At 46.0% G+C, this 26,011-nt stretch overlaps 1 protein-coding gene across 2 annotated transcripts in view; it reads right to left on the reverse strand.

Annotated features, from left to right (window-relative positions):
• Nucleotides 1–21,734, reverse strand: part of BLTP2 (bridge-like lipid transfer protein family member 2) — a 187,576-nt gene extending 165,842 nt beyond the window's left edge. For both annotated transcript variants that reach the window (XM_085863924.1, XM_085863923.1), the window contains exons 1-4: nucleotides 21,534–21,734; nucleotides 17,616–17,739; nucleotides 15,196–15,245; nucleotides 4,872–5,034 (exon numbers count right to left, since the gene is read on the reverse strand). In XM_085863924.1, coding sequence (XP_085720050.1) covers nucleotides 4,872–5,034; nucleotides 15,196–15,245; nucleotides 17,616–17,739; nucleotides 21,534–21,595 — 399 coding nt within the window. In that variant the 5' untranslated portion in view covers nucleotides 21,596–21,734. The remainder of the gene's footprint in view (nucleotides 1–4,871; nucleotides 5,035–15,195; nucleotides 15,246–17,615; nucleotides 17,740–21,533) is intronic.
• Between the last annotated feature and the right edge of the window lie 4,277 nt (nucleotides 21,735–26,011).

The following is a 26,011-nucleotide window of genomic DNA, read 5'->3' on the forward strand; positions in this document are numbered from 1 at the left end:
CGGTCTTCCCTGTCCTCTACTTCCTTCCACATTCATTTCCATCACTCTTCTTACCCAATCACTTTCAGCCTTCCTCAATACATGACCCAGCCAACTCAACCTGTATCTCTTCACAACATCCATCACAGGCTCTATTTCCATCATCTTCCGCAATTCATCATTTTGTCTTCCTCTCTCACTCAACGATACTCCGCACATCCACCGAACCATTCACATTTCCACCTTTTCCAGCCTTCGTTTCTGCTTTACGTTCATTACCCATGTCTCGCTCCCATAAATCATTGCACTTCTTACACATGTAGCATACACCTTTCCCTTCAACTTCAACCACACTCCCCTCCTCGTCAGCACGCCACTCAGTTCCCGAAACTTCTTCCATGCACATGTCACTCAAGCAACCGTCGCCGAGTCTGATCCACCTTCACCATTCAGCATGTCTCATCGATAGCAGAATGTTTTCATACCTTCCAACTTCACGCCGTCTCCAAGATCCAACTCAACATTTCCATCTGCAACTCCCTTGACGCAGGCGTTACACTTGAATGTAGCTTCCACACTGGTTAATGACCCTCTCGCACCACTACATGAACCCACTCAGCGCACACCAAACATTGAATGGCGTTCACTCCAACACCCTTCCTGCACACAGCACACAGCCACTTCCCACCTCACCACATGTTTTACCACTTACCATCACCTTCGTCTTTCCGATATTTACCTTCAAACCTTTTGCCTCCATACATTCATCTTCTCCTTCAGTCCATCCCGATTCTCTGCAATCAACACCAAACCATCTCCATGCAACAACTCCCACGGTAAACCCTCCTTTGCGCTGAGCCAGCACCTCCATCACAACTACAAATAGTAGTGGACAAGGTACCGACCCCTGATGCACTCCCACCTTCACCTCAAACTCACCACTGTTCCCAGCCTTTGTCATTACAGCTGCGCACGCTCTCTCATACATTGCCATCACTACTCTGATCAACCATTCCTCCACTCCTAAACTTCCTCAATGCCCATGCCATTACTTCGCGTGGAACCCTATCAAATGCTTTCTCCAGATCAACAAACCCAAGAAACAACTTCTTCCTCTTCTCCATGTACTTCTCCTGCAGCTGCCTTACAATAAAAATCTCATCAGTCGTTCCTCTTCCTGGCATAAATCCAAACTGCATTTCATCAATCTTTACTTTCTTCTTCATCCTCTTCTCCAACACCCTTTCCAATACCTTCATTCTACGCTCCAATAACTTTATCACTCGATACAAGCCACAGTCCAGAGCAGTGTTTCTCAACCGGGGTTCCCTGGAACCCGAGGGTTCCGCAAGAGGTCGCTAGGGGTTTCCGCGAGAAACAGTAATAAATAGGCTAATGTATTTTTGAGTAGTTTTTGTTTGATTTAATATTCGTAATTTTACTATACACGTACGGCATATAATTGGAAACTCCTTTGTTATTATAATAGAGGCTTCAACCTCTTATATTATTTACAATTATAACAACCATAGGGAATGTTATATTAAAACAACCATAACAACCACGAAGCGCGATGGAGACCCGGAATAACGACTCGTCATTGAACACGGCACATGGCCTGTACGTGATGACGTCACAAATGATGACGTGGTCTGTCTCATTGCCAATAAATTTGACAAAAAGGGGGTCATTTTTTCCTTAAGCCAGGTATCCGAAAAAATATATATTTACCACGTGAACTACGATAAAAATATAAAAGAGCTAGATATTAATAATGGTATATAATAATTATAATGTCGGGGTTCCCTGAGACATGAAAACTATTTCAAGGTTTCCACAAGGGTAAAAAGGTTGAGAAACTCTGGTCCAGAGGGTCACCTTTCCCCTTGTACAAAGGGAAGAGGGTACTCAGTTCCCAATCCACTGGAATGCGGCCTTCTCTCACCACGAGATTACAAATCTCTGTCATTCTCTTCCCACTCCCTTCAACACATCTCCCACAACTCCCATCGGCCCTTCCCGCTTTTCTACTCTTCATTGCTCTGATCGCTTCCTCAACTTCATTCTCAGTTATCTTCTCTGCCGGTCATAAAATTGGGTTGCTCTCTATGTTGCCATCCCATTCATTCTCCACATTCAACAGCCTTTCCATATATCTCTTCCATCTTCCTTTAACTCCATCTGAGTCCACAACGATTTGTCCCACTCCATCCTTCAAGCAACTCACCCCCATCACATCGCGCCTCTCTTTCGCTATCTGTTTTGCAATCTTAAATACCACTTTCTGACCCTCTTCCGAATCAAGACGTGCCTCCTTTGCCTTTGCTACCTCTTTCTTTGCAGCCTTATAACTTTCACACATTGCCTCTTCTGCCACCATATCGTTCACCTTCTGCCACTCCTTGAACTTCTTCCTTTTCTTGTCAATCCTCTTTCCATCTTCATCATCCCATCACCATGTTTCCAAGTGCCTCGGTGGTCCTTTTGTCCATCCACATACCTCACTAACGACTCCCAACAGACGATCTTTCATTGAAATCCCACCACTTTCAAGCTCAACCACATCATCCTCAACCTCTCTCTTGATTCCTCCTTCACGGTCACCACCTTCAACCTCCACACCTTCATCCTTGGTTGGTGCTTCACCCGCCGAGCTCTCCTCGCACCTTTCATCCTTATGTCGCAGACAACCAAGTGGTGCTGTGAAACAGCCTCCCCCCCCCCCCCCCCCGAGATCACCTTTATGTACCGGAGGTTCCCCATCTCGCCTATGACCATGAAAAAAAAAAAAAATTATATATATATATATATATATGTGGATTTGTTTGACGATCTTCCGGAGTGACAAGGTGACAATGAGTTTGTCAAATACACTAATCAATTCCAGAACAGTAAAGTTAATCATGGAAAGAAGCTTCCATCAATCTATGTGGTGTAATTGTCCATTTGTAAAGTGTCTTAATGGCTACATTTCTCTGTGCAGACACTTGGAGATATGATTATTTGTTCTATTGGAGTGAAGATTTTATAATATGCCTATATGCCCATGCAACCATATAATCTGTGTTCGTTTGTAGTTCACATTGACACACGTTATAGGTTTGGCTGAAAAACGGAATGTTCCGACACAGAAAGTGCGATTGTAAACACGTGAGCAATTCATTAAATTGGCTTCTCTTTTGTAAATCTGTGCATGTTCACAGTGCGACTTTAATCTTGCATCAAATAAATGAATGAATGATCAGAATCGCAAGGGCTATATCGATCAGCGGATCCTTGCAATCGCATCAAAATGAGGCATGTTGGACTCGTGGGGGCGACACAGTGTACCCTTGTCTGGAAAGGTTAATTAATTTGACCTCGAGGACCACACTCGGACCCAAACTCGCGACAATGTTCAAGCACGAGTGCTTGCTCTTCCATGAGCCTCAAACTTGCATAGAAAAAAAAGGAAGTAAACTGCAAGTCATGAATTACTATTTTACTGAATTTCCTGGGTTCGTGGAGAAGCTTGTATTACAGTTTGGACAAGAACATGATGAGATGCTACTGTATTTACATGAATTACAGGTACATCGAGAGACGATGTACAAATCAAAGGACACAGGTAAGTCATTTATTAATCCCTACTGCAGGGACTATTAGCCATGTGATCAATACCGTGTAGTGTTTGTTGACATCCAAATATCCAAAGAATGTACAAAATCAATGTAAAAAATTTAATCGCATTATTAAAGATATCGACACGGACGCACACGCGCACGCGCACACACGTTGCAATAGTCTTGCATCCCCATTGGGGCGAGAAACTAGAACGGCACTCGCTAGAGCACATATCTCCGCCAAGCTGAACAGTTTACGTTTTGCATTCCACTGATGGGCTGGATCTGCAACTGGACCCCTAAACCAAAATCGAATTGGCTTGTTCTTGTCACCTAACAAACTCCTCCACCAAGTATTGTCATAATCTGTCAACAACTTTTTTTTTTTTAATATCGTGCTATACATCGTTTTTGGCCCAACTCTCAATGGTGAAGAATCACTTTAAAAAAAATTAAAATATTCTCTTATCCGGATCCAGATCTTAACCAGAATCGAATCAATTGTCCTCATCACACACCCAACCTGTCCACCAAGTTTTGTCCGAATTGGTCCACGATTATTGAGATATCCTGCTCACAGACAAACAAACAGCCAAACAAAGACAGACAGATAGACAGACAAGCCGGTAGGTGACATGGGTGGTCGCTATATAATTGCATACTAGTCAAACAGTTTTTGACGGATCGGGCTGAAAATTTTTGACAAAGACGTTGATTATAGTGCGCATAAAAGCGCAGAAGCTGATTTTTGATTTTCGAAAAATATATATATATAAATATTTTTCAGATTTTTTCAAAAATTTCAAAGTCCCATTGCTCAACAACGGTGGCGTTCATAGCAACGGTGCTCAAAAGCATACAACTAGATCCTGGTATGAACCTCTACCAGTCAAGTTTCATCAAAATCGGTCGACTCCTCTGGCCTCCAGAGCTGTCCATTACATACATAGACAGACGGAAAACCTGAGAATAACGGTAGTCTTGCGACCACCCAAACAACCGGGGTGAAAACATAACCTCGGCCACCTTCAGTGGGGAAGGTAATAAAACTATTAATTAAATAAATGTGGATGAATTTAAAACAATGATGCACAAGAGTACAGAAGTGAAAAAAAGGTGTACAAAACTGTACATCCAAAAAATGACACCTCTGATCTTTGTTGAAAATAAGTGTCAAGTTTCACGGTGAAATTAACAAACAACGGGGGTGAATCACAAATAAGTGAAGGAACAAAAATTAACTGATCAGTGAGTTAATTATTTTGCTAACCTATTGATGGAGAAACTCACCGTTGCCAACAGCCTCAGCAACAGCTCAGAATGGGCCAAAAGCGAATTTGATTTCACCACGGTTGGCACGGAGGACGCAGATGATACAGGCTGGTTGGCCTTTACGAGAGGCAACAAGTCGGCGCGAAAACGCACCTCCCCAACACACACGGTGAAGAAGGTCCTGCGGGGTGCCGAACATGTTAAAAAGAAAATTAAGTGGATTTGCTGCAAATGCTGTGTCACGTACAAATGTATGATTAAAACAAACCCTGCTTCTTGTTTAGCATTCAAAAATGCTTATCTTTTCTCCCCAACAAATAATGATAATATTCATAATAATAATAATGAAGAAACTGTTGTAAGAGAACCAGTGTTATGTTGTACTTATAAATGAACAACAGTCTCCAATCATTCTATTCAGGTCACTCCCATCTCACGGTCCACCAAGTCCTGCGGTCCCTCATATAATCATGTTATGATGTACCATACACTTCACAGAGTGTTGGTGCTGCCAAAGCAGTTTCTTGGCAAAGGTTATACTGGGTGGTTTGCCATTGCCTTCCCAGTTGCGTTTGTCCGTGCTCTATCCTTTTAAATGCTGAGCGTCAAAAGCAAGAAAAGCAGCATGCACCATTTTTCTTTGGTATGACTTGGCCAGGGTTTGAACCACAGTCCTTTGAGACTCGGAACGGATGCTCCAACCATGACTCCACCAAGCCCAGTGTCCCATAATAATTATTTCCACCAGTCCAGTTCTTTCATGTGGGGGTATAATTTTGACATTTAGTCTAAACACATCTTTGTCCAAAGTAATTTGTCAAACCACTTGGATATTAGCGCCCACCTACTTTTTCTTATCATCAACCGTGACATTCCTTTACTTTGCCCAGCCTCACAGCTCACAGCTTTGCACAACCTCACAGTGAGCTGACTGCTTTTTAACAAACTGGGCTGAACTGAACAATTAACTTTCACTTACCGTATAATAATTATCTGATGAAATAATGTGGTTACACAATTATTTTTAAACTGATCCATAGCAATATGTATATACTATGCATTTACAGGGTGAGCCAAAAGTAGCACCTGTTAGATCCTTTCTGGGAAGTCATGTTAATAATTGTCTTGCAGATTATTAATTTTCGTAATCTATTTATTTTTGATTTTGTTTTGCAGGTTATTGCTGCGAGTTTGGAAAGTTACTGAATTTGCACCAATTGAGCTTAATGGCACAATTAAGACACAATTGTGTCTACTGGGCCACGAATAATCCAAGAGTGACAGTTTAGGAGGTAAATTTACCTGGAGTGACAGTTTGGACAGCCATATCTCCATTAGGGATAATTGGACCCTTTTCCTTTGAGGGATCTGTCACTGCCGAAATTTACCTGGATATGCTGCAAACCTTCTTTTGGCCCAGGGTACAAGATCAGGACTGTTATTTCCAGCATGATGGAGCTCCACCTCATAATGGACGTTATGTTCGTCAATGGCTTGATGAAAACTTTCCCAGAAAGTGAATCGGCCGCCACGCTCCCCAGACCTTACACCTCCAGATGTCTTTCTTTGGGGGCTCATGAAAGATCTTGTTTATCGTGAAAAGCCTTGTACCATTCAATAATTGAAGGCTCAAATCACTGCAAAGTTTGAGGAAATTGATATCGAACTCTGCAGATGTGTGTGCCGCTCTGCGCCTGCTCGGCGGCAATTGTGCATCGAACACGAGGGAGGGCACTTTGAAAATTGCAAGTAAAACAGCTTGGTACAGTTATGTAATAATTTTTTCTTGAATACATGGTTAGATAAACATGTCATTCATTTATTTCTACCTTATTGTACACTGTAATACAAATGGCAAACAAACAATCAACAGACAGAAATTGGGCGCTACTTCTGACTCACCCTGTATGTGTGTGTAACATGTGTGTGTGTGTATATATATATATATATATATATATATATATATATATATATATATATATATATATATATATATATATATATATATATATATATATATATATATATATATTCATACACACACATACACATAAGCAGGGGTACCCCCCTTCCCTCCCCACTCGCTCTCCATTCAAAACAGTTGGTAAGGAATGGCTGGTTGGCTTGGCAAGTGCTAGCAAGCTGCTTGGTAACTGAACACATCGCTGGACGACTCGACAGCATACACAATGCACTCGATGCTGCTCACAAAAGGACAATTTATTTATTTAATCAAAGACTTCAAATATACTGAAACGCAAAAGAAACTTACCACCTTTTAAACCTTCAAATATCCACAATAACACTGCGTGTAGTAAATGTGTGAACTTATTCGTGGACAATAGTGTCCTCACTGTCAGAAAAAACGGTCACAGATGGTCACTTGAACCTTCAATGGTCACTTCATAGCACAGCTGTTGAACAGCCGTTTTGACTGTCAGTGATTAGCCAAGGGGTACGGGATGATTTTAATGAGCTACACGTGATGTCTTGATATTGGCTTTAAAAAGGCCAGTGCAAAATGGGCATTTCAATCAACATGCCACTATTGTCAAGGGATCAACGGCAGTGTGCCTTGGGCATACTGCAAGGCGGACATCGTGTTCTGTGATTTTAAAATAAATTCTTACGGCCACGGGTACCGAGTGTATGACGAGGGGGTTAATCCCCATTTGTCCTCAGAAGAGCCGGACCTGGGGCCACCGCTCACAATTAACTTTGTGGTACGGTGGGTTGCTTTAGAACCACGAATGCCACCCAGTTAACCACGAGTTCCAGTGTCCACCGTCTAATTATGCCGTTTAACTAGAGGTCATGTGGTTACCTGAACGGGGAGCGCGCCCTCTGCAAAGCACCAATCTTATCTTGATTATATTTTAATTAGGGCGGCCGAGCGTTTAACCGCTGGTGCGTGCCGACTATTATTGGTCAAGTAGTGTGGTAATTACCTCCCAGTCTATCTAGGTTCAGACAATGCTGGACCAATGGAAGGAAAGGACAAGCATGGACAGGTTGGAACGTCAACAAATAATTTATTAAGAAGAAAAGAAATTGATAAATTCCAAATCAATCAAAATGGTCGGAAGCAAATAAATAATTAATCAGGCAAAGTCAATTGAAGTGATAGGAAAAGACACAAAGAGCAGATACTTATCAGGGATTGGCTCACTTAACAACTAAACACAGAGAAGAGTACCCGGCATATCATTCGGGGGGAGAAGAAACCATGTCGCTCACCAAAGAGAAGCTATCAATCAAACAAAAACGTCATGAAATGTGTGAGCGTGCCTTGTCCGTTGCCAGCACCCAACCTTGCCATGCACCCACTCGCCAACAGGCTCGAACGCCAGTCGACGTCACCCCCAAGAAACAGGAATGCCAAGAGCGGCCGTGTGACTTGCACGGACGAAGCGGCCGTCTGACTGGCACGGACTAAGCGGCCGTCTGACTGGCACGGACTAAGCGGCCGTCTGACTGGCACGGACTAAGCGGCCGTCTGACTGGCACGGACTAAGCGGCCGTCTGACTGGCACGGACTAAGCGGCCGTCTGACTGGCACGGACTAAGCGGCCGTCTGACTGGCACGGACTAGCGGCCGTCTGACTGGCACGGACTAAGCGGCCGTCTGACTGGCACGGACTAAGCGGCCGTCTGACTGGCACGGACTAAGCGGCCGTCTGACTGGCACGGACTAAGCGGCCGTCTGACTGGCACGGACTAAGCGGCCGTCTGACTGGCACGGACTAAGCGGCCGTCTGACTGGCACGGACTAAGCGGCCGTCTGACTGGCACGGACTAAGCGGCCGTCTGACTGGCACGGACGAAGCGGCCGTCTGACTGGCACGGACGAAGCGGCCGTCTGACTGGCACGGACGAAGCGGCCGTCTGACTGGCACGGACGAAGCGGCCGTCTGACTGGCACGGACGAAGCGGCCGTCTGACTGGCACGGACGAAGCGGCCGTCTGACTGGCACGGACGAAGCGGCCGTCTGACTGGCACGGACGAAGCGGCCGTCTGACTGGCACGGACGAAGCGACCGTCTGACTGGCACGGACGAAGCGACCATCTGACTGGCACGGACGAAGCGACCGTCTGACTGGCACGGACGAAGCGACCGTCTGACTGGCACGGACGAAGCGACCGTCTGACTGGCACGGACGAAGCGACCGTCTGACTGGCACGGACGAAGCGACCGTCTGACTGGCACGGACGAAGCGACCGTCTGACTGTAACCGATGAAGCTGTCAGAACCGCAACCAGCTATCGCCAATTGACTGACAAACTGACTCGTTGTCGACTGACCCGTGCGCGCTTGCCGCTCACCAAGAACGGACCTCTCCCTCTTTTTTATAGGCAGCCTGTCTCGGCGGCACAGACTCCCCCCCAAATCCACCCTGCCCCACTACCATGACAACCCACACATCCCGCGGTTATTCATCGCTTACGAGGCCATGTTTGTGGTGCTAGGCGAGCAAAAAGCAGCCATTTGTCAGAATTACCAAACACAAACATGAAGCGCTCATAAAACTGTCACCAACAATTATTACCTCACTGTTCAGCCAGACATGAAAAAAAAAGCCAGTTAGCGTCCATAGGGCTGTGGAATGGGGTGTCGAATATCGATGGAAAAAGGCGGGTCTCGGCATCCGTGAAAGAAACGGGCATCTCACATGCATGAATGTGTCTGTCATAAAGAGAAAAAGAGGAGCTTCCCAGAAGAGAGGGGATCTATTCTTTACCCTTCTCAACGCATCACATTTAGAATCCCACCAGACATGGGGATAGGTCTATCCTAGACATGCATTTCAGGAAATAACTATCTGAGGACCTTGATGTTGGTATGCATGCATCGGATTCTGAAATCCGTAACAATATATATATATTTTTTTTCTACGTAGAGGTGATGTTGAGTGTACGAAAGTGTACGTGTACATCACTTCTTTAAAACTTATGTGTACACAATAAATATCTCTCGGGAATTTCCTCGACGGCCTCCCGACTAATTACGGATGCAGGCATTTCACGACCGAGCAGATTCTGATGTTTATTTAATTCACATTATGCAAAGTACCCGTCCATCAGTTTGTTTACAAGCCTTGAAAAGTCGGGTGAAAACCCCCCAAAGAAAATTTCATGAAAGAACACAACTTTCTTTCCTCTGCATTATGAGAATTAATGCAAGTACCTTCGTTGGGCGGTGTATATTAGACCGCTGCCGCGATCGGTGTGCGAACAAAACATGCATTACCTCCTTTGAGTTGTAATCAAAATGCACATTTGTTTCCTCAAAACGGTATCTTTATTTAATGATAGAAGACGCATTGTTCAGTCTTCAAATGCACATCAGAAGAACCTGCAAAGCTATGCGAAGCAAAAAAGACAGCGGAGATTTCTGGGTAGCTTGAGGGATGGCATGGCCTGGCTAATGGGTGGTGCTTGTGACGCTGGGGAAGATAAGGGATGGCGTGGTCTGTAGAATCCAAGTAAAAGTGACAAATTTGTGATACAAGCCGGTAGGCGACATGGCTGCTCGCTCTCGATGGAAAGCTGGCCGACACAACGAGCCGATATTCATGTACATGCTATCAATCAATTTAGCACAAGAAATACGATTATCACAGCCCTCTTAGTTTGCGCCCAGAAACCCACCTTGTGAAATTTCAGGCATGTTTCCAAAGAGACTCTAACAAATGGCAGCCCTGGTAATTCCATTTATCCATTCGCTAAAGATTTTATTTTATTTTTATATGATGCTGTAAGACATTCTCCTTGGGTACAAAAAAACAGGTCCCTCGGAGGGCCAGTTTTGGAGGTATTGATTTTTTTGTACAGTCCATAATAAGTGTACGATAAAGTATTTTAGCTGTTGCTAAGCAATGGAGGTGTGCATAGCAACCATTCATTTTTGTGTACATGCTCGCCACATTGTACACATTTCACCCAAGTTTCATCAAAATCAAACTCTTTCTCTTAGAGATATTCGCAATTCACCGTTTCTGAAATGTTTGACATGTACGCGCCCAAAACCTATCTCCTCCTACAAATATTTTTTGTTAGGGCTGCAAATTGGCATGAAGGGAGCGAGATAGATTGCGCACAGAACTCTAAGCTTCGATTTTTTTTCGATTTTTTTAGATTTTTTGACCACTTTAAAGGGCCGCTGCTTGGGCCCGGGGTCCATATTCGAAAGCACATGATTCCCAGAAATATTGGTCCTACCTACCAAATTTCATTGGAATCGGTTGAGTGGTTTAGCCCCGAGGCTTGACCAAAGTTTCGCGGACAGACAGACAGATGGAAATGTCCAGAATCAGGGTGCTCTCAGAGCAGCCAATAAGTAAATAGGGTGACTGTATTGTATGATAATCATTTGTGAAAAAAATACGAAAGCAAGGATAACACTGAGGTGTCATAAGTTTTTCAGTTCCATAACAATACATTTTATGAGACGTCACAGGACTTCTGAAAGCCAATGGAATTATAGGCCTCTGGCTTCCGGCCTGAGGCTACACCAAGTTTGTTTGTTTTTTTCCATTACCTACATACTGCCTGGGTTCTTTATTATTCCAGTGCTTTCAAAGAAAGCAGGAAATTTAATGTTTTTAAGCCATCATAACACATATGAGATGGCAGATGTGGTATGGGATTAAATACCCTTACAATCAACGGTTTCTGGGGGGGTGGGGGGGGGCAAAATGTAGTGTTGGTGAAGGTACGCGCTCTACTGAGTACCCATTCTAGTTTGTTTGTTTGTGAACAGTATTACGGAAAAACTCCGACGGATTTCGACTAAACTTGGTGGGGGGGGGGGGGGGTTAGGTCTGGTCCAAGAATCATGCCATTAGATTTTGGAGTTGGTCCAAAATCCAATATGGTCGCTATGGTGGCCAATTTGAAAAAATATTTGTATTTTTTTTTTTTGCATTTCTACATGTTTTAAGTGATTTCCAACCCCCCCCCCCCCCAAAATAAAAAATTGTTAGAGAAAAAAATATTTTGAAACTTTTCTTTTCAACAAAATTTCGATTTTTTTTTTGCATTTCTAAATGTTATCAGTGATTTCCAACAAAAGACATGCCAAAATTATAATTGCGGCTGATTTTGGAACTTCAGGTGGATATACCCACGTAAAATCAATTTCTGTTTCAAGGAATCCAGTTATGACGAATGAATTGAGTATGTAAAAGTTAAAAGTAAAAGGGAAAGTTGCAAACTATAACTCTGTGAGCACTGTTGACGTCAAATTGAATGAATAGGATATCAGGTTCACTTGAGTGACCTAGCAGTATTGGCGGCGGAGGTTTTGCACTCTACCGAGTGCTCCCCCTCTAGTTTTATTCTGAAATAGTCAGAATCACGACAATTTAACACAGGTGGAGGCAAATAAACTTCGTGTGTTATTTTGAAGATGATTGGTTACACCCGAGCTAAGTAACAATTGCTATTATAAGGGAGATATTTTAGTTTTGTGTTTTTAATTAATTTCCTGAAATTTGTATAATTTGTTTTTCACTTGTAAGTTGTGGGTTACGATGTGTAAATACAGGTGGAAAAAGTCTGGTTTGATGCAATTTAATTCTAATCTATGAGGGAACAAAAGGTGAAACTTTTGAAAGCGGGTGTAGACTTTCTTGAGGCACTGTAACAGTCTATAATCAAAATTAAATGTGGGACAAAGGGTTACACTGTTCACCTTAAAGAAAAGAAAAAAAAAACTACAACATTGATCACAATGATTAAAAGTATAAACTTGGTTTAAAATGTTTGGAATAAAAAAAGTCAAATATGCAGAGAAAACAAAACCAACATCGGAGATTAACATTTTGGGCAACATTCCTGTCAATCACTCAGAATAATGAAACGGAATTAAAAACTCAAGATGTAAACTGTCAATTGATTAATGTCGCGATTAAAGTTCATTTTCTGTTGTTTTCATTTCTCGTTCGTAATATTTAAAGTCAAATAACGAGAACAAAAAAAGGAAAAGGTTTCAGCGACACAATCATTAATCATGATTTGTTGTTTGTCAACTCAGGTTTGTTAGACAAATGTATTGTTGCGGTTCTACGAAACATCTGCTCCTCGAGGCAAATGCACGCAACACATAGCGGTCGGGAGACAGTTATTACCTCCGCCAACGAAGGTGAAGGAGGTTATGTTTTCACCCCTTTCTGTCTGTTTGTTTGCCTGTTTGCCTATGTACAGGATATCTCAAAAAGTTGGGGACGGATCCGGATGAAATTTTGTGGACAGGTTGGGTGTGTGACGAGGACGAACTGATTAGATTTCGGTGAAGATCTGGATAGGAAAATTATTTAATTCTTAAAGTGATTCCTCACCATTGAGAGATATGGCACTGTATAACACGATATTTCAAAAATGCAATGGGCCCGATACGTTCTCGTGGATCAGGCATTACGTGGTGGAGGTATGCGCTCTACCGAGTGCCCTTCTAGTTCCATTAGTATCCGTTTTAGATAGCCCTTCCCTTATGTCTTGTGGGTTGATGGGGAAAATGCATTGCGAGGGCTTTTCGTTCGGTCGTTAATTCCACTCTCCATTCATTTATTTATTTAATTCCTTTACTTTACTCACGCACGACCTCTCCTTCGTCCACGCAGGCAAGCGCAAGTAGATCGTAACAGAACAGCTTCATTAGCATGCACCGTCAGAACCCCATTCAAACTGCACGCCATTCCCCAATGGACATTTAATTTCAACCTCCTCCATACTCGAACCACAATGCTATAGACTTCATACAACCTCAGCAACCTTTGCTTCGCAACCAGTCAGTGCACGGAGTTATCTGTGCCCGGCGGCCTCAGGACTGGTCGTTCGGGAGGGACCAGAGTGCTTACCCTTGAAGCAAGCCTCAAACCCCGGATCCGTACCAGTATTTTACAATCTCCAGGTAAAATTGATCCAAACTCAAACAAGATTTGCAAAGGATCCTGCATTTGTATTCACTGCACAAAGCCATCATTTAAGCTCGGGATTGTCCAACATTACAACATTTAAAAACAAAACTTAAATCCCAAACTTGTTAAACATCACTGATTAACCGACAAAACCATGAGATGGTCTGAGCTTACAATTGACCAAAATATCTCATTAATGTTCAGCCATGAATTGCAGACACTTTGCTTTTGCCACATAAACATGTAGTGGACAAAATAATAATAAAAAAATGCAAACACCAGGGTATTCGGGCCGTGCAACCAATGTACAAAGTATGGGACCGACATACATACATATGCGGAAGTGCATACTCGACAAGCATGATGCACGGGCATATATATCCGGATTGCAAGGCAAAACAGGAGAGCAATTGCAGACAAACTGTGTGCAGAGTTCAACGTGGGTCCTGAGCAAACTTTCGTCGAAAACGGTTAGAAGGGAACCTCACAGGGCAGGACACCATAGCTGGGTTGCGATGCACAAACCGCTCATAACACCCGGCGATGCCTATTTGCAGGTCCAGTGGTGCACGGAGCAAGGAAATGGACTGCCCAGTCGTGGAGGAATGTGATATGGTCTGATGAGTCATCTTTCACAATGTTCTCGACGAATAGGTGTGTGCACATGTGGCGACAGCCAAGGGAGCTCTACAGCTCCAAGTGCCTGGTTCCAACAGTAAACGGTTCTAGCAGTTCCATAATGGTGTGGGGGATGTTTTCCTGGCATGGACTGGGTCCACTCATTCCATGAGAATGCAGGGTTGATGCAGCACACCACGTTACTGTCCTGAGCGATCATCTGCCTCCCATGACGCAGCATTTCTTCCCTGCTGGGAGGGGTATCTCTCAGGATGACAACGCTCCAGTCCACAGGGCACGTGTTGTCACCGGGTGGTTTGAGTAGCACGAGGACAAAGTTACCCAATCGCCGGACCTCAATCCCATTGAGCATTTGTGGGACTGTCTGGTGAGGCGTCTAAGAAAGCGGTTTCCACTTCCATCGAACCGATGTGAATTGGAGGCCTTCATTGTGGAAGAATGGTGCCATATTCCTGCAGAACTGTTCCAGACCCTTGTCGATCCATGCCACAATGTATCCATGCCGTTCTGGATGCACATGGTGGCCCAACGCACTACGAAGGAGCATTCTGTTGTTTTTTATATATATTTTTGTATGCAGCCGATAGCTGCTTGGCTGCATAATTTTCTGGGGGTGCGGCTCTGCCGCCGACGCAGTGCCCCTGTTACCAGCACACCGGTACTCATTTTGCCTCATGCATGAAATATTCACCGCTTTAGATTCATGCACACATTTGCAAACCTCAATGAAAGAAAATAAGAGATTTTTATGCAAACATTTTGAAGCACATGAAGCGGCACTCACGTAATAGAACGGTTGAAAATCCAGCAAGACAGCCATATTTTGTCAATCTCCTGTAAATGAAATGACAACCAAAGGTCAGTGTAATTGTAATACCGATTATGTAATATGCCTGGTGTTCGCTTAATGGTTGGAGTGGTGGGCTTGGGATCCTAGGGTCCTGAGTTAAAACCCCGCTCGGCCGTTGAATTAATACCAGGTGGGGTTGACTCAGCCTGTCATTCCCTCCGAGGTCGACAAAATGAGTCCCAGCTTGCTGGGATGATCGAGCCATTCGAGTATGCTGCGTCAGAGTGGCGACCCATCCAGGGTTGTGCCCAACAGCCCAGGAGACTACTTCGGCAGCACTGATGCCCTGTACAGATACGGTCCTGACAGATAGATGGGATAATGTAATGAACGCTAGCAAACATTGTTACGCTCCACATCCGAGTCACGAGTTCAAAAGTTCCGAGTAAGCAATCTGATTTGTTCTTCTTCTTCTTTTTTCATATTCAGCACATGTCTGCAGGTGGCATCATTTGCTGGGAACAGAGCTGTGCCACTGATGCAGTGCCCCCTGTAGGCTGGAGCAGGAATTTCGAATTTGTTCAGGATGCCAGTGATAGCTCGCATTCTCTTCATGAAGGACACTGGGGGGGGGGGGGTTCTTTAACGTACACCAACTAATGCTGGCAGATGGGACACCCGGTTTAATGTCCATCCGAGGGACGGCACACACATTGATGAATCAAATCACCCTGCCCACGAAACATCGGGGTGAGTTTATACCTGGGTCGGGATTCCAACCCAGGCGAGACAGACCTCTTTGAGGCAAGTGTGCATCCCATAAGTCTAGGCTCTCGGGTATCAAATCTGACATCCATTTACTACAATGCCGTTGATGAAGACCTTTGCTGAGGAGATAGGAAGGAGAGACAAAGTCGAACAAACAGCTCAGGAAAAGGCACAAGTCGTTTGTTTTTTTGCAGATTTCCTCGGACGACCGTTAGCACTTAAAACCTGTTGCTTACGCCGCGAGGGGCTGAGTATTTGCTGCGAATCAAAACCTTCTTCATAAAGTGAATTCCTCCAACATACTTAAAAAAAAAGAAGACAAACTCCTCTTGATTGGCACTTTCAGGTCAGGCTGAGATGAAATCAGGTTTTTCATCAGTCTCCACAATGATTGGATGGAATCGAACTCAAAGAAGTCCAAAAAGGAGGAAATTTGTGATCGAGTTAATCCGTGGCACATCGGCGGAGTAGAGACGAAGCGGTTTTTTTTACACGACGTGCTTCTGTAGTTTGTGCCAACGGAAGGCAAATAATGAGACACTCAATTTTCCAGCACGCGTTTCGGGAAGAGTTGGAAACGGCGACACCTGGGCAACACAGGGACGGCAATGTTTTCAACATTGGAAATGAACCAGAAGCTTAAGCCACCTGCATTTTAACTCAAAAGCTGTGCCACGATCCACTTTTCATACATCTTCCATGTCTCAGAGTTAGGTTACGATGCCGTTTGCCTTTGTCCGAGTTTGCCAAACCCTCCCAATTTTTCTCCACTGCAAAATGAAAGCAACCACATCCCCATAATGTCATGTTGTTATTTTAAGTGGTGTAGCCGCTTCTACGTTTGGTATGTCTATCCGTCCGTCCGTCCGTCCGTCAATTTTTTTGAAGCAGTGCAGATGTTGAATTGACACAAGGCAGAGCTCTATCTGCCGAGCATCACAAGAAGGAAATGCCAAAACGCACCACTTCCTTCGGACACGGGTGCGGTTTTTAATTAATCAAATTAAAAACCATCTTAACGGTCTTCTTTTTATTTAGCATGCAGCACAAGGCTGCAAGATAGCATCATTGGCTGAGGGCATGGTTGTGCTGCTGATGCAATGCCCTCTGTTGGTTCGGGCAGGAGTTTGTGATTTGTTCATGGTGTCTGGGATAGCTGGACTACTTTTCAGGAAGGACACTTTTTGTCCATCATCTAATACCAACAGGTGGGAAGCACGTTTAATGTCCATCCAAGGGACGGCAAACACATTGACGAATCACCCTACCTGTGAAACACCGGGATGACAGTTTATATCCACCGATTCCATCCATCCATCCATCCATCCATCCATCCATCCATCCATCCATCGGGACCATACTCTGTACAGAGCGTCGGTGCTGCCGAAGCAGTCTCCTGGGCTATTGGGCACAACCCTGGATGGGTGACCACTCCGACGCAGGATACTCGAATGGCTCGATCATCCCAGCAAGCTGGTACTCATTTTGTCGACCTCGGAAGGATAACAGGCCGTCAACCCCACCTGGTATTAATTCAATGGCCGGGCGGGGTTTTAACTCAGGACCCTAGGATCCCAAGCCCACCACCCTTACCATGTTTATCAATGTTGTAAAGATATTTAAGAGCAAGAATGAAAGTTTCTCACCAGACTGTTTCCACTGGACAGATAAAGAGACAAGTCACCCAGAGAGCAGAAACGAATGCGTTGCACAGAAAGCTCCGCACCAAAACGGCCTCGTAGATAACGTCTCAACAGCCACACTGATAACCTGCAGGAAGCGCACAAAAAAAAACAAATCAACTTATACATTATAAAATAACCATTTTGGGATGAAAGATAACAGAAACACGCGGAGGTACAGCAGTGGCCGAGAAACGAAGACAATGGACAAGCATCTGAAAGATTGTGGGTTCAAATGCAGCCGAATGCAGAGATATCAAAGATCTGTATGAATTTATTGGTTTCTGGAATGCAACCTTGGGACTGTTAACAACAAGGTCTGCAGAAACCAACCTCGCTGATCACCTGCAGGGAAATGGTGATCTGCCTCTCCTACCTATTCTGGGCACCAGTTGGTTCTGGTCTACATACACTACATTCTGTGGACTGTGGTTGACTCCTCCAAGGCATTGGTACTCAATGTAACCGGTTCCTGATGGGCACCAAATGTTGTCTATGAAAGAAGCAATAAAATCTCCGACAATAAAAAAAAAAAAATTCCCAAAAGCTGCCACTCAAAAGCAGGCTCTCAATCCTCCAGTCTTTTCACTTTCACACGCGTGTTTGAGTCGGTGCTTTATTTCACTTTTTTGAATACCAATTCCAGGCTGAGGGACAAGCCAGGTGAGAGAGAGGGTAGAAAGAAACGGACTGACCGTAGGACAGTGGGACAACATACAGCTGCAACAAAGGGATGAATGAACAGGTGGAAAGAGAAGGGTGAAGGAATCTCAGCAAGCCTCAAACATAAGGAAACGTAGCAAGCCTCAAATGAGGAAAGATGTTCTCCAAGTGGGAGTAGAGAGAGAAACAAAGGAGTGGAGGTGAGCAGACTGGCTGGATTTTGGGAGTTTCACACAAATAAGTTTCTGGAATAACACATGCAATGTGGAGGAACTGATGACAGAGTTGTAGAAGTGGAGGGAGCAAGACCTGAGGCGAGGAAGTAGAAAACAGAGGCGAGGAAGCCAACCTGTTTGCGATGGGAGAGCAGCAAGCCCGATGCTTATGCTTCTTTATGGGAGATGCTCATGGAACTGAGAGCTTGGGTTTCCACGGTGTCCAGGACTGATATTTGTGAAGAGGGGGGCACATACATACATACAGTACTCCAAATTGAGATAGGGACAATGGACCTGTACGCTGTGAAATTACCAGGAAAGATCCACCTGAGCCAGAAGGCCATATCTACAAAGTCAGCTTGATGGAGTGCTGTTCTCCCCCCTGGGCTGGCTTCCCTACCTCACACCTTTCTCAGCTTGACGCCGTGGAAACAAAGACCTTCAAGATTATTGGAATTTCCCACGAAGAAGCAAACTCTATGGGTCTATCATTTCACCATCGCAGACAGGTCGTTAGTCTCTCTGCCTTCTACCACCTGCTTTCCAGTCTTGCACCGTCTGCTCTTTCGGTTCTTTGCCCGCCCCAGGTTCCTCCTGCAGGGTGTGCACGGTCCAGCATCAACCCCCTTCTGGTGAAACTACCGAAATCCAGCATCACTGCTCACCTAAACTCATTCGTTCCTCTTTCCCCCCCCCCCCCCCACTTGTGGAACTCGCTTCCACATTCTCTTCAATCTCACTTTTCCTTCCAGGTATTCAAGACAGTTGTTCATCACCATCTCAGAGCAACTCTCATCCAAAACCGTGATATTTTCTTCCCCCGTTAAGCCCACCCACCCACCTTCCACCCGAAGCCCTCCTCCTTCAAAATTTCTCGTTTTTCCTTCCTGAAAGTTTCCTTCTGTATTCATGTTGTCCACCCCATGCATCCCCCAATCCCTCCCCACATGCATTGTTTTGTCCAAGTCTCCATGTATTTTGTACTTCAACTCAGCTGTTGAAGTCCTCCCACCCTCTCTGTACTATTCCTTTTGTCCTGTTGCGTCCTGATCCGTTCAGCGTTCCAGATCTTCAACGAGCCATGACCGTAAACAACAAAAAAAAAAAAAGGACTTGGCAAGATGGACGATACTCAACATGTCCCTGGCTTTGGAGGCCATCTTTGAAATGAGTTATTGAAAATAATTTTGGAAACAGGAAAAACGAGGCATAATCTGCAAATCGCTTGTGGTGGAATGACATGTAATGTGTGAAAATCAAATGCTTCTTCGTACAGCACAGTCATGTGTTTATATAGCACACTGTGATCGGTTGTCATACAAGCAAATAGAAAGTACCACACCGATAGAAGGACTACAACAGTGTCGGTGGTGATATCATTGTAATGTGGTGAATACTATGGCTCCTGGAAAGGAAATATCACATGACAGGTGTATAGAAATCAAGTCTTAGCTCGAGAAGGATACTCCAAGTGGCAGATTTCAGTCTCGACTGCAGGTGCTGGATGCAAGACTCTGAAGATATGCTCAACTATTCCTGTTGACGAGAGAAGTGGTTGAGGAAGAAGGCCCAAACTCTGCAAAAGTGACGTTAAGGACCTCATGGAGTGTTCTCCGTGTGATAGATGAGGATCCAGTAGAGATTTCGATTTTTTTTTTTTGAATGACCTCTGAAAGTGAAGGTGTTAACGTTTCTTCAAGAACAGTGACCTACACATGAGCACAAAGTGGTCTCAATGGATGTGTCGCTGAACGAAACCCTTTTGCTGAAGAGAGAGAAGGGAGAGACAAAGTCACTTTGCTCATTCTGGCATAGAGAAGCCATGCCATGACAATTTCCAAAGTTTGAAACCTGGATCATGACCTAGAGGTACCACAATGACCTCTAAACTGTCTACCCTGCGTACACATCCCGGCCAAGCTATAAAATATCATCCCGGTGTTTCACAGGCACGGCGATTCATCAGGCACGGTGGTATAAATGGCACAGGCACGGTGGTCGGTGTCGCCCCGTGCTCGGTGTGTCGCCCCGTGCTCGGTGTGTCGCCCCGTGCTCGGTGTGTCGCCCCGTGCTCGGTGTGTCGCCCCGTGCTCGGTGTGTCGCCCCGTGCTCGGTGTGTCGCCCCGTGCTCGGTGTGTCGCCCCGTGCTCGGTGTGTCGCCCCGTGCTCGGTGTGTCGCCCCGTGCTCGGTGTGTCGCCCCGTGCTCGGTGTGTCGCCCCGTGCTCGGTGTGTCGCCCCGTGCTCGGTGTGTCCCCCCGTGCTCGGTGTGTCCCCCCGTGCTCGGTGTGTCCCCCCGTGCTCGGTGTGTCCCCCCGTGCTCGGTGTGTCCCCCCGTGCTCGGTGTGTCCCCCCGTGCTCGGTGTGTCCCCCCGTGCTCGGTGTGTCCCCCCGTGCTCGGTGTGTCTCCCCGTGCTCGGTGTGTCCCCCCGTCCAACGATGGAGGGGGTCATGTAGGGGGCGTGGGAGGACAACGATGGAGGAGGTTGTGCAGGGGGCGTGGGAGGACAACGATGGAAGGGGTCATCCAGAGGGCGTGGGAGGACAACGATGGAGGGGGTCGTGCAGGGGGCGTGGGAGGACAACGATGGAGGGGGTCGTGCAGGGGGCGTGGGAGGACAACGATGGAGGGGGTCATGTAGGGGGCGTGGGAGGACAACGATGGAGGAGGTTGTGCAGGGGGCGTGGGAGGACAACGATGGAGGGGGTCATGTAGGGGGCGTGGGAGGACAACGATGGAGGAGGTTGTGCAGGGGGCGTGGGAGGACAACGATGGAAGGGGTCATCCAGAGGGCGTGGGAGGACAACGATGGAGGGGGTTGTGCAGGGGCGTGGGAGGACAACGATGGAGGAGGTTGTGCAGGGGGCGTGGGAGGACAACGATGGAAGGGGTCGTGTAGGGGGCGTGGGAGGACAACGATGGAGGGGGTTGTGCAGGGGGCGTGGGAGGACAACGATGAGAAGATAAATGAAGAAGAGTCTGATTGGGAGAACTGAACGTACCGCTCGATTATTAAAAATAGGACGACGAGCCCGATGGACCACAGGCACAGCAGGAGGATCATATTCCGAAAAACCTGTTCCCATATGTTTCATCTCATTGGAACACAGATAATGAGCACGTTTATTATTCAATGAAGTGACACGAATTCGACATAAAAACGAACACGTAACTTCAGTTCCGGCATCAAAACCGGAAGTCCGGAAACGTGATGACGTCATTGCCACCGCCGTCGCACCTCAGCAGAGCGATGGCTTTTTTTTAACATTCGATATTATTATTATTGTTACTATTTACTTTTGGTAAAATTGCTGCCATTTTGTAAGACGATGAAGGGCTCCTGCGACTGAAATAAATAATCTCTCCTCGCACAGCGGAATAAGAACGTGTGCAGTACACCGCCGACATTGCGGTCTCCGGCCTCAGGAAATAACTTGCGAACTATGAACGTCAATCTTGATAACATCGAAAACGCTCCACGTCACAAGCTTTTCCGTAATAATCACGTTTTAGTGTGACGTCCTCGTTTCGCGGTGGTACACGGGCAGAGTGTTGCATCCTGGAGCACCCTGGTATGGGGGAAGAGAATGAAGTGTTGCATCCTGGAGCACCCTGGTATGGGGGAAGATAATTAAGAGTGTTGCATCCTGGAGCACCCTGTTATGGGGGAAGATAATTAAGAGTGTTGCATCCTGGAGCACCCTGGTATGGGGGAAGATAATTAAGAGTGTTGCATCCTGGAGCACCCTGGTATGGGGGAAGAGAATGAAGAGAGGAGACTTTAAACTCCATCATTGTTGTGGAGTGATGTTAGTGGGTTTCTTGAGATTTTTTTTATTAACTGACGTTTTGTTTTGTTCCTTACTTTCACAACACGTGCCCCTTGTTCAATGATATTCCCCTAGTTTCTGTAATATATTTTTGGCAGAAGGATAAGGAAATGCAACGCAGGTGGAGGTCACTCACCCATCATTCCTGCACGAACACCACACCAACCCATCCACACAAGATGCAAGGAATAAAATGCAAAAACAAGTTTTTAATTAATGAAATAAATATTTTTTTGGTAGTTTTTTCTTTTTCCTTTTCTTCCCCTCGGGGAGGGGGCATGGGCTTGGTTAAAAACACACAACATCAACCACACAACCCCCCACCAGCAGCACTCCATACATCATCACCCATCAATACTCAATGTACCTCAAAGTCTTAACAACATCCCGATACCCCTCCATCTCCATAACTTCCAGGTACCTATCTAATTCTAATTTAAACTTATCTACTTTTTCTGCTGCCACCACCTTTTCAGGGAGACCATTCCATGCATTAACTACTCTCTGAGTAAAAGTCCCCTCACGAAAGGCACTGTCACACCTTGACAATTTAGCCAGAGTATGCCGACGTATGGAAAATTTGTCAAAAACGCTGGCACACGTCGAATACGTTATGGGTAAGTTTTGTATACGTTCAGATCACGCTGGCATACGTCGTAGTACGCCGAGCTCGTCGACAAATTTTAACATGCTCAAAAATTTTCGATGTATGCCAGCGTATGGACTCACACGTTCCGCATACGCTGGCCGTAAGTTGTAGGCACGTTATGCGATCGTTGACACACGTTACTTGTAAGTTACTCATAAGTCGAAACACGTCGAGGTAATGCTTAGCGTACCCGAAACTTATTTCTAACCTATGAGTAACGTGCTTTGAACCTGTGTGTAACGTATCTCCAACGCATATTGACGTATGTAGATGTATTTGACATCTTCCAGACGACCACAGAACTTACTGAACGTGTTTCTAACTTACAGCTACCGTATAATGGCGATTTGGCAGCGTTTAGGGGAATTGGTATATAAAAATGGGGTTCACAGGAGGAACCCGTCAGTGTTCCAGACTCCATTTTTTTTGTTTTGTTTTTTTTTCTTCGGCATGACGGTGATGTTGACACTTCGATTTCCAGTGGGGTTATGATTTAAATCGTTGAGCGGCGGCCTATTAATAGGCTACGCCACGTGATCATCGACGATACGCTGCCGCACGCTATGCATACAGTAGACTATCGTTGGGCATTATTGTGTAACACCATACACGACCATACCAGACAGACAGACACAAGAGCAAGTAACAACTCTGCTTTATTGAATGAGCGGGAGCACACTGCGAAACCCCTCGCGGACGGGTCATGATATAGAACCCAATCACGTGACTACAAGCATCCCAAAGCACCCACCCCCATACAGCACACTTTCTCCCCCTCGAAAAGCAGAAATCAACAGACAAAATCCTTCAAGTACCGCGGCCTTTTCCTGATCCGCCCCGGGTGGACAGGGCTGCCAGACGGCACAGGCTCAGACGCCTCCTGGCTCGGTCGAGGTGACATTCCAGTGGGACTCGCTCCATTTGTAACATCAAGAGCCCCCGGCCGACAAGCTTGTTCGCTTCCCTCGGGCAGGACTGATTCAGGAAAACACCCCGAGTCTGCGAGCCCCGTGGGTGCCGGCGTGTCTGGCCTTGGCGATTCAACGTCTGGCCCCGGCGACATCAGAGGTGGGGGCCCCATGTCACTCGGCACGGGAGATGATGCTGAACAGCGATCATGCATTTGATCAACGTGCCGCTTCCACACCTTCCCATCATCAGTCCAAACCAAGAAATTGGCCGGTCCAAGTATCACGGAAACCACGACCAGCACCCATTTGCAATTGTGGTAATAACCACACACCATCACCCGCTGTCCCACATCAAAACTGCGCACCAGCGCCGCACGTGACACCGCCCCAGGCACCGACCTCCCAGGTCACAGCAAATCCAGTTGAGACCTCAATGCTCATCCGTACAGACGCATGGCAGGTGTATCATCAGTAGTCAGATGGACAGCATTTCAATACTGCAACAAGAATACATCAATCATTGTCTGCATAGCTGCACCCTCCCCCCTACGCAAGGCACGTTTTAACATTTTAACAAATGACCCAGCTTGCCCAGGGGTTCCAGGATGAATTGGAGTGGTTTGTGATCCGTCTGCAAGGTGAAATGCCGACCCAGTAGGTATTGATGAAACTTCCAACTTCCGTACCCCCCAGACGAGGCTAAGAACCTCGCGATCGATCTGGGCATATTCCCGCTCTGCTGCTGACAGGGTCCAGGATGCAAAACAAACAGGTCGCTCGGAACCATCGTCCATTTTGTGGGACAACACCGCCCCGATGCCGTACGCGGAGCTGTCACATGCGAATAAGAGCGGACGTGCAGGCTCATAGTGGACGAGGACCGTATCTTCCGTGAGCAGTCGCTTGGCACGGTCGAACGCCACCTGGTGGTCAGGCCTCCACGCCCAGCACTCGTCCTCGTCCTCTCTCTCCAAGACCGCTGGGTCGACAAGTACCAAATTTAGCACAAACACAAAGTCCAACCCGGAGAATGTCCCAAGGGTATTTACATTCACCACCTCAGCATTTAAAGACCCCAAAAACCCTTCCTTCCTTCCATGTGCGTGCTGCTTCATCAGGATAAAGATTAACACACTGTGACCCCAAAAAAGTTCCTGTAAGACCCTCAAGACACTTCAGACCCTTTTAGACCCCAAAATCAAAGACCCCCTCAGACCATGCCTGGTGTGGCTTCATGGTTTGGGTGGTGGGCTTTGGATCTTAGGGTCCTGAGTTCAAATCCCGCTCAGCTGTTGAATTAATACCAGGTGGGGTTAACTCAGCCTGTCATCCTTCCGAGATCGGAAAAATGAGTACCAGCTTGCTGGTATCCTGTGTTGGAGTGGCGACCTCTCCAGGATTGTTCCCAATAGCCAAGGAGACTGCTTAAGCAGCACCAACACTCTGCACAGAGTATGGTCCCAATGTCCTCCTCCTTTCCTAAGACCCATTGAAACCCCAAAGACTTTTGACTCCAAAAAAACTGAAAGACCATTTGGACTCCAAAGACCCTGAAGACCCCTTCCACCCGATTAGACCCTTGACCATTTTGAGCTTGAAACCACTTGGACCTTTTTCCATGTTTGAGAGAAATGATCCTTTGACTCCTAAAACACGAACTACGATTCAAACGTACCCTTTAGAATGAGACAATCTCAAACCTTCTCAACGCACACCACACAAACACCTATCGTCTTCTTATAAAACACAGACAATACTTTTTTGAGCAAGTAATGTGCAAACTCGACCCACCCAGAGAGTGGGTTGTCTGTTTATGAGAAGTTATACAAGTCTGGAGGGAGGTGGGGAGAAGTGAGATGGGTGAGAGTCTGGAGGGAAGGGGTGGAGTGAGAGTCTGGAGGGAAGGGGTGGGAGGAACCAGGGGAAAGTATGTGTGGTGGGAGGAGGGAGGGGAAAGGGTGGGAGGAGGGATCCGGTGTCGCCCAGCAATGCTGGGTACCTTTGCTGGAAGAAAAAAAAAAATTTAAACGGCTGAACGAATCTTCAAATATTGCAAACATGCTGGGGGACACATTGTCAGGTCGAGACCA

Source organism: Eptatretus burgeri, chromosome 18 (genome assembly GCF_056783735.1).
Source record: "Eptatretus burgeri isolate ZD-2024b chromosome 18, Ebu_testis_v1, whole genome shotgun sequence".
NCBI lineage: Eukaryota > Metazoa > Chordata > Myxini > Myxiniformes > Myxinidae > Eptatretus > Eptatretus burgeri.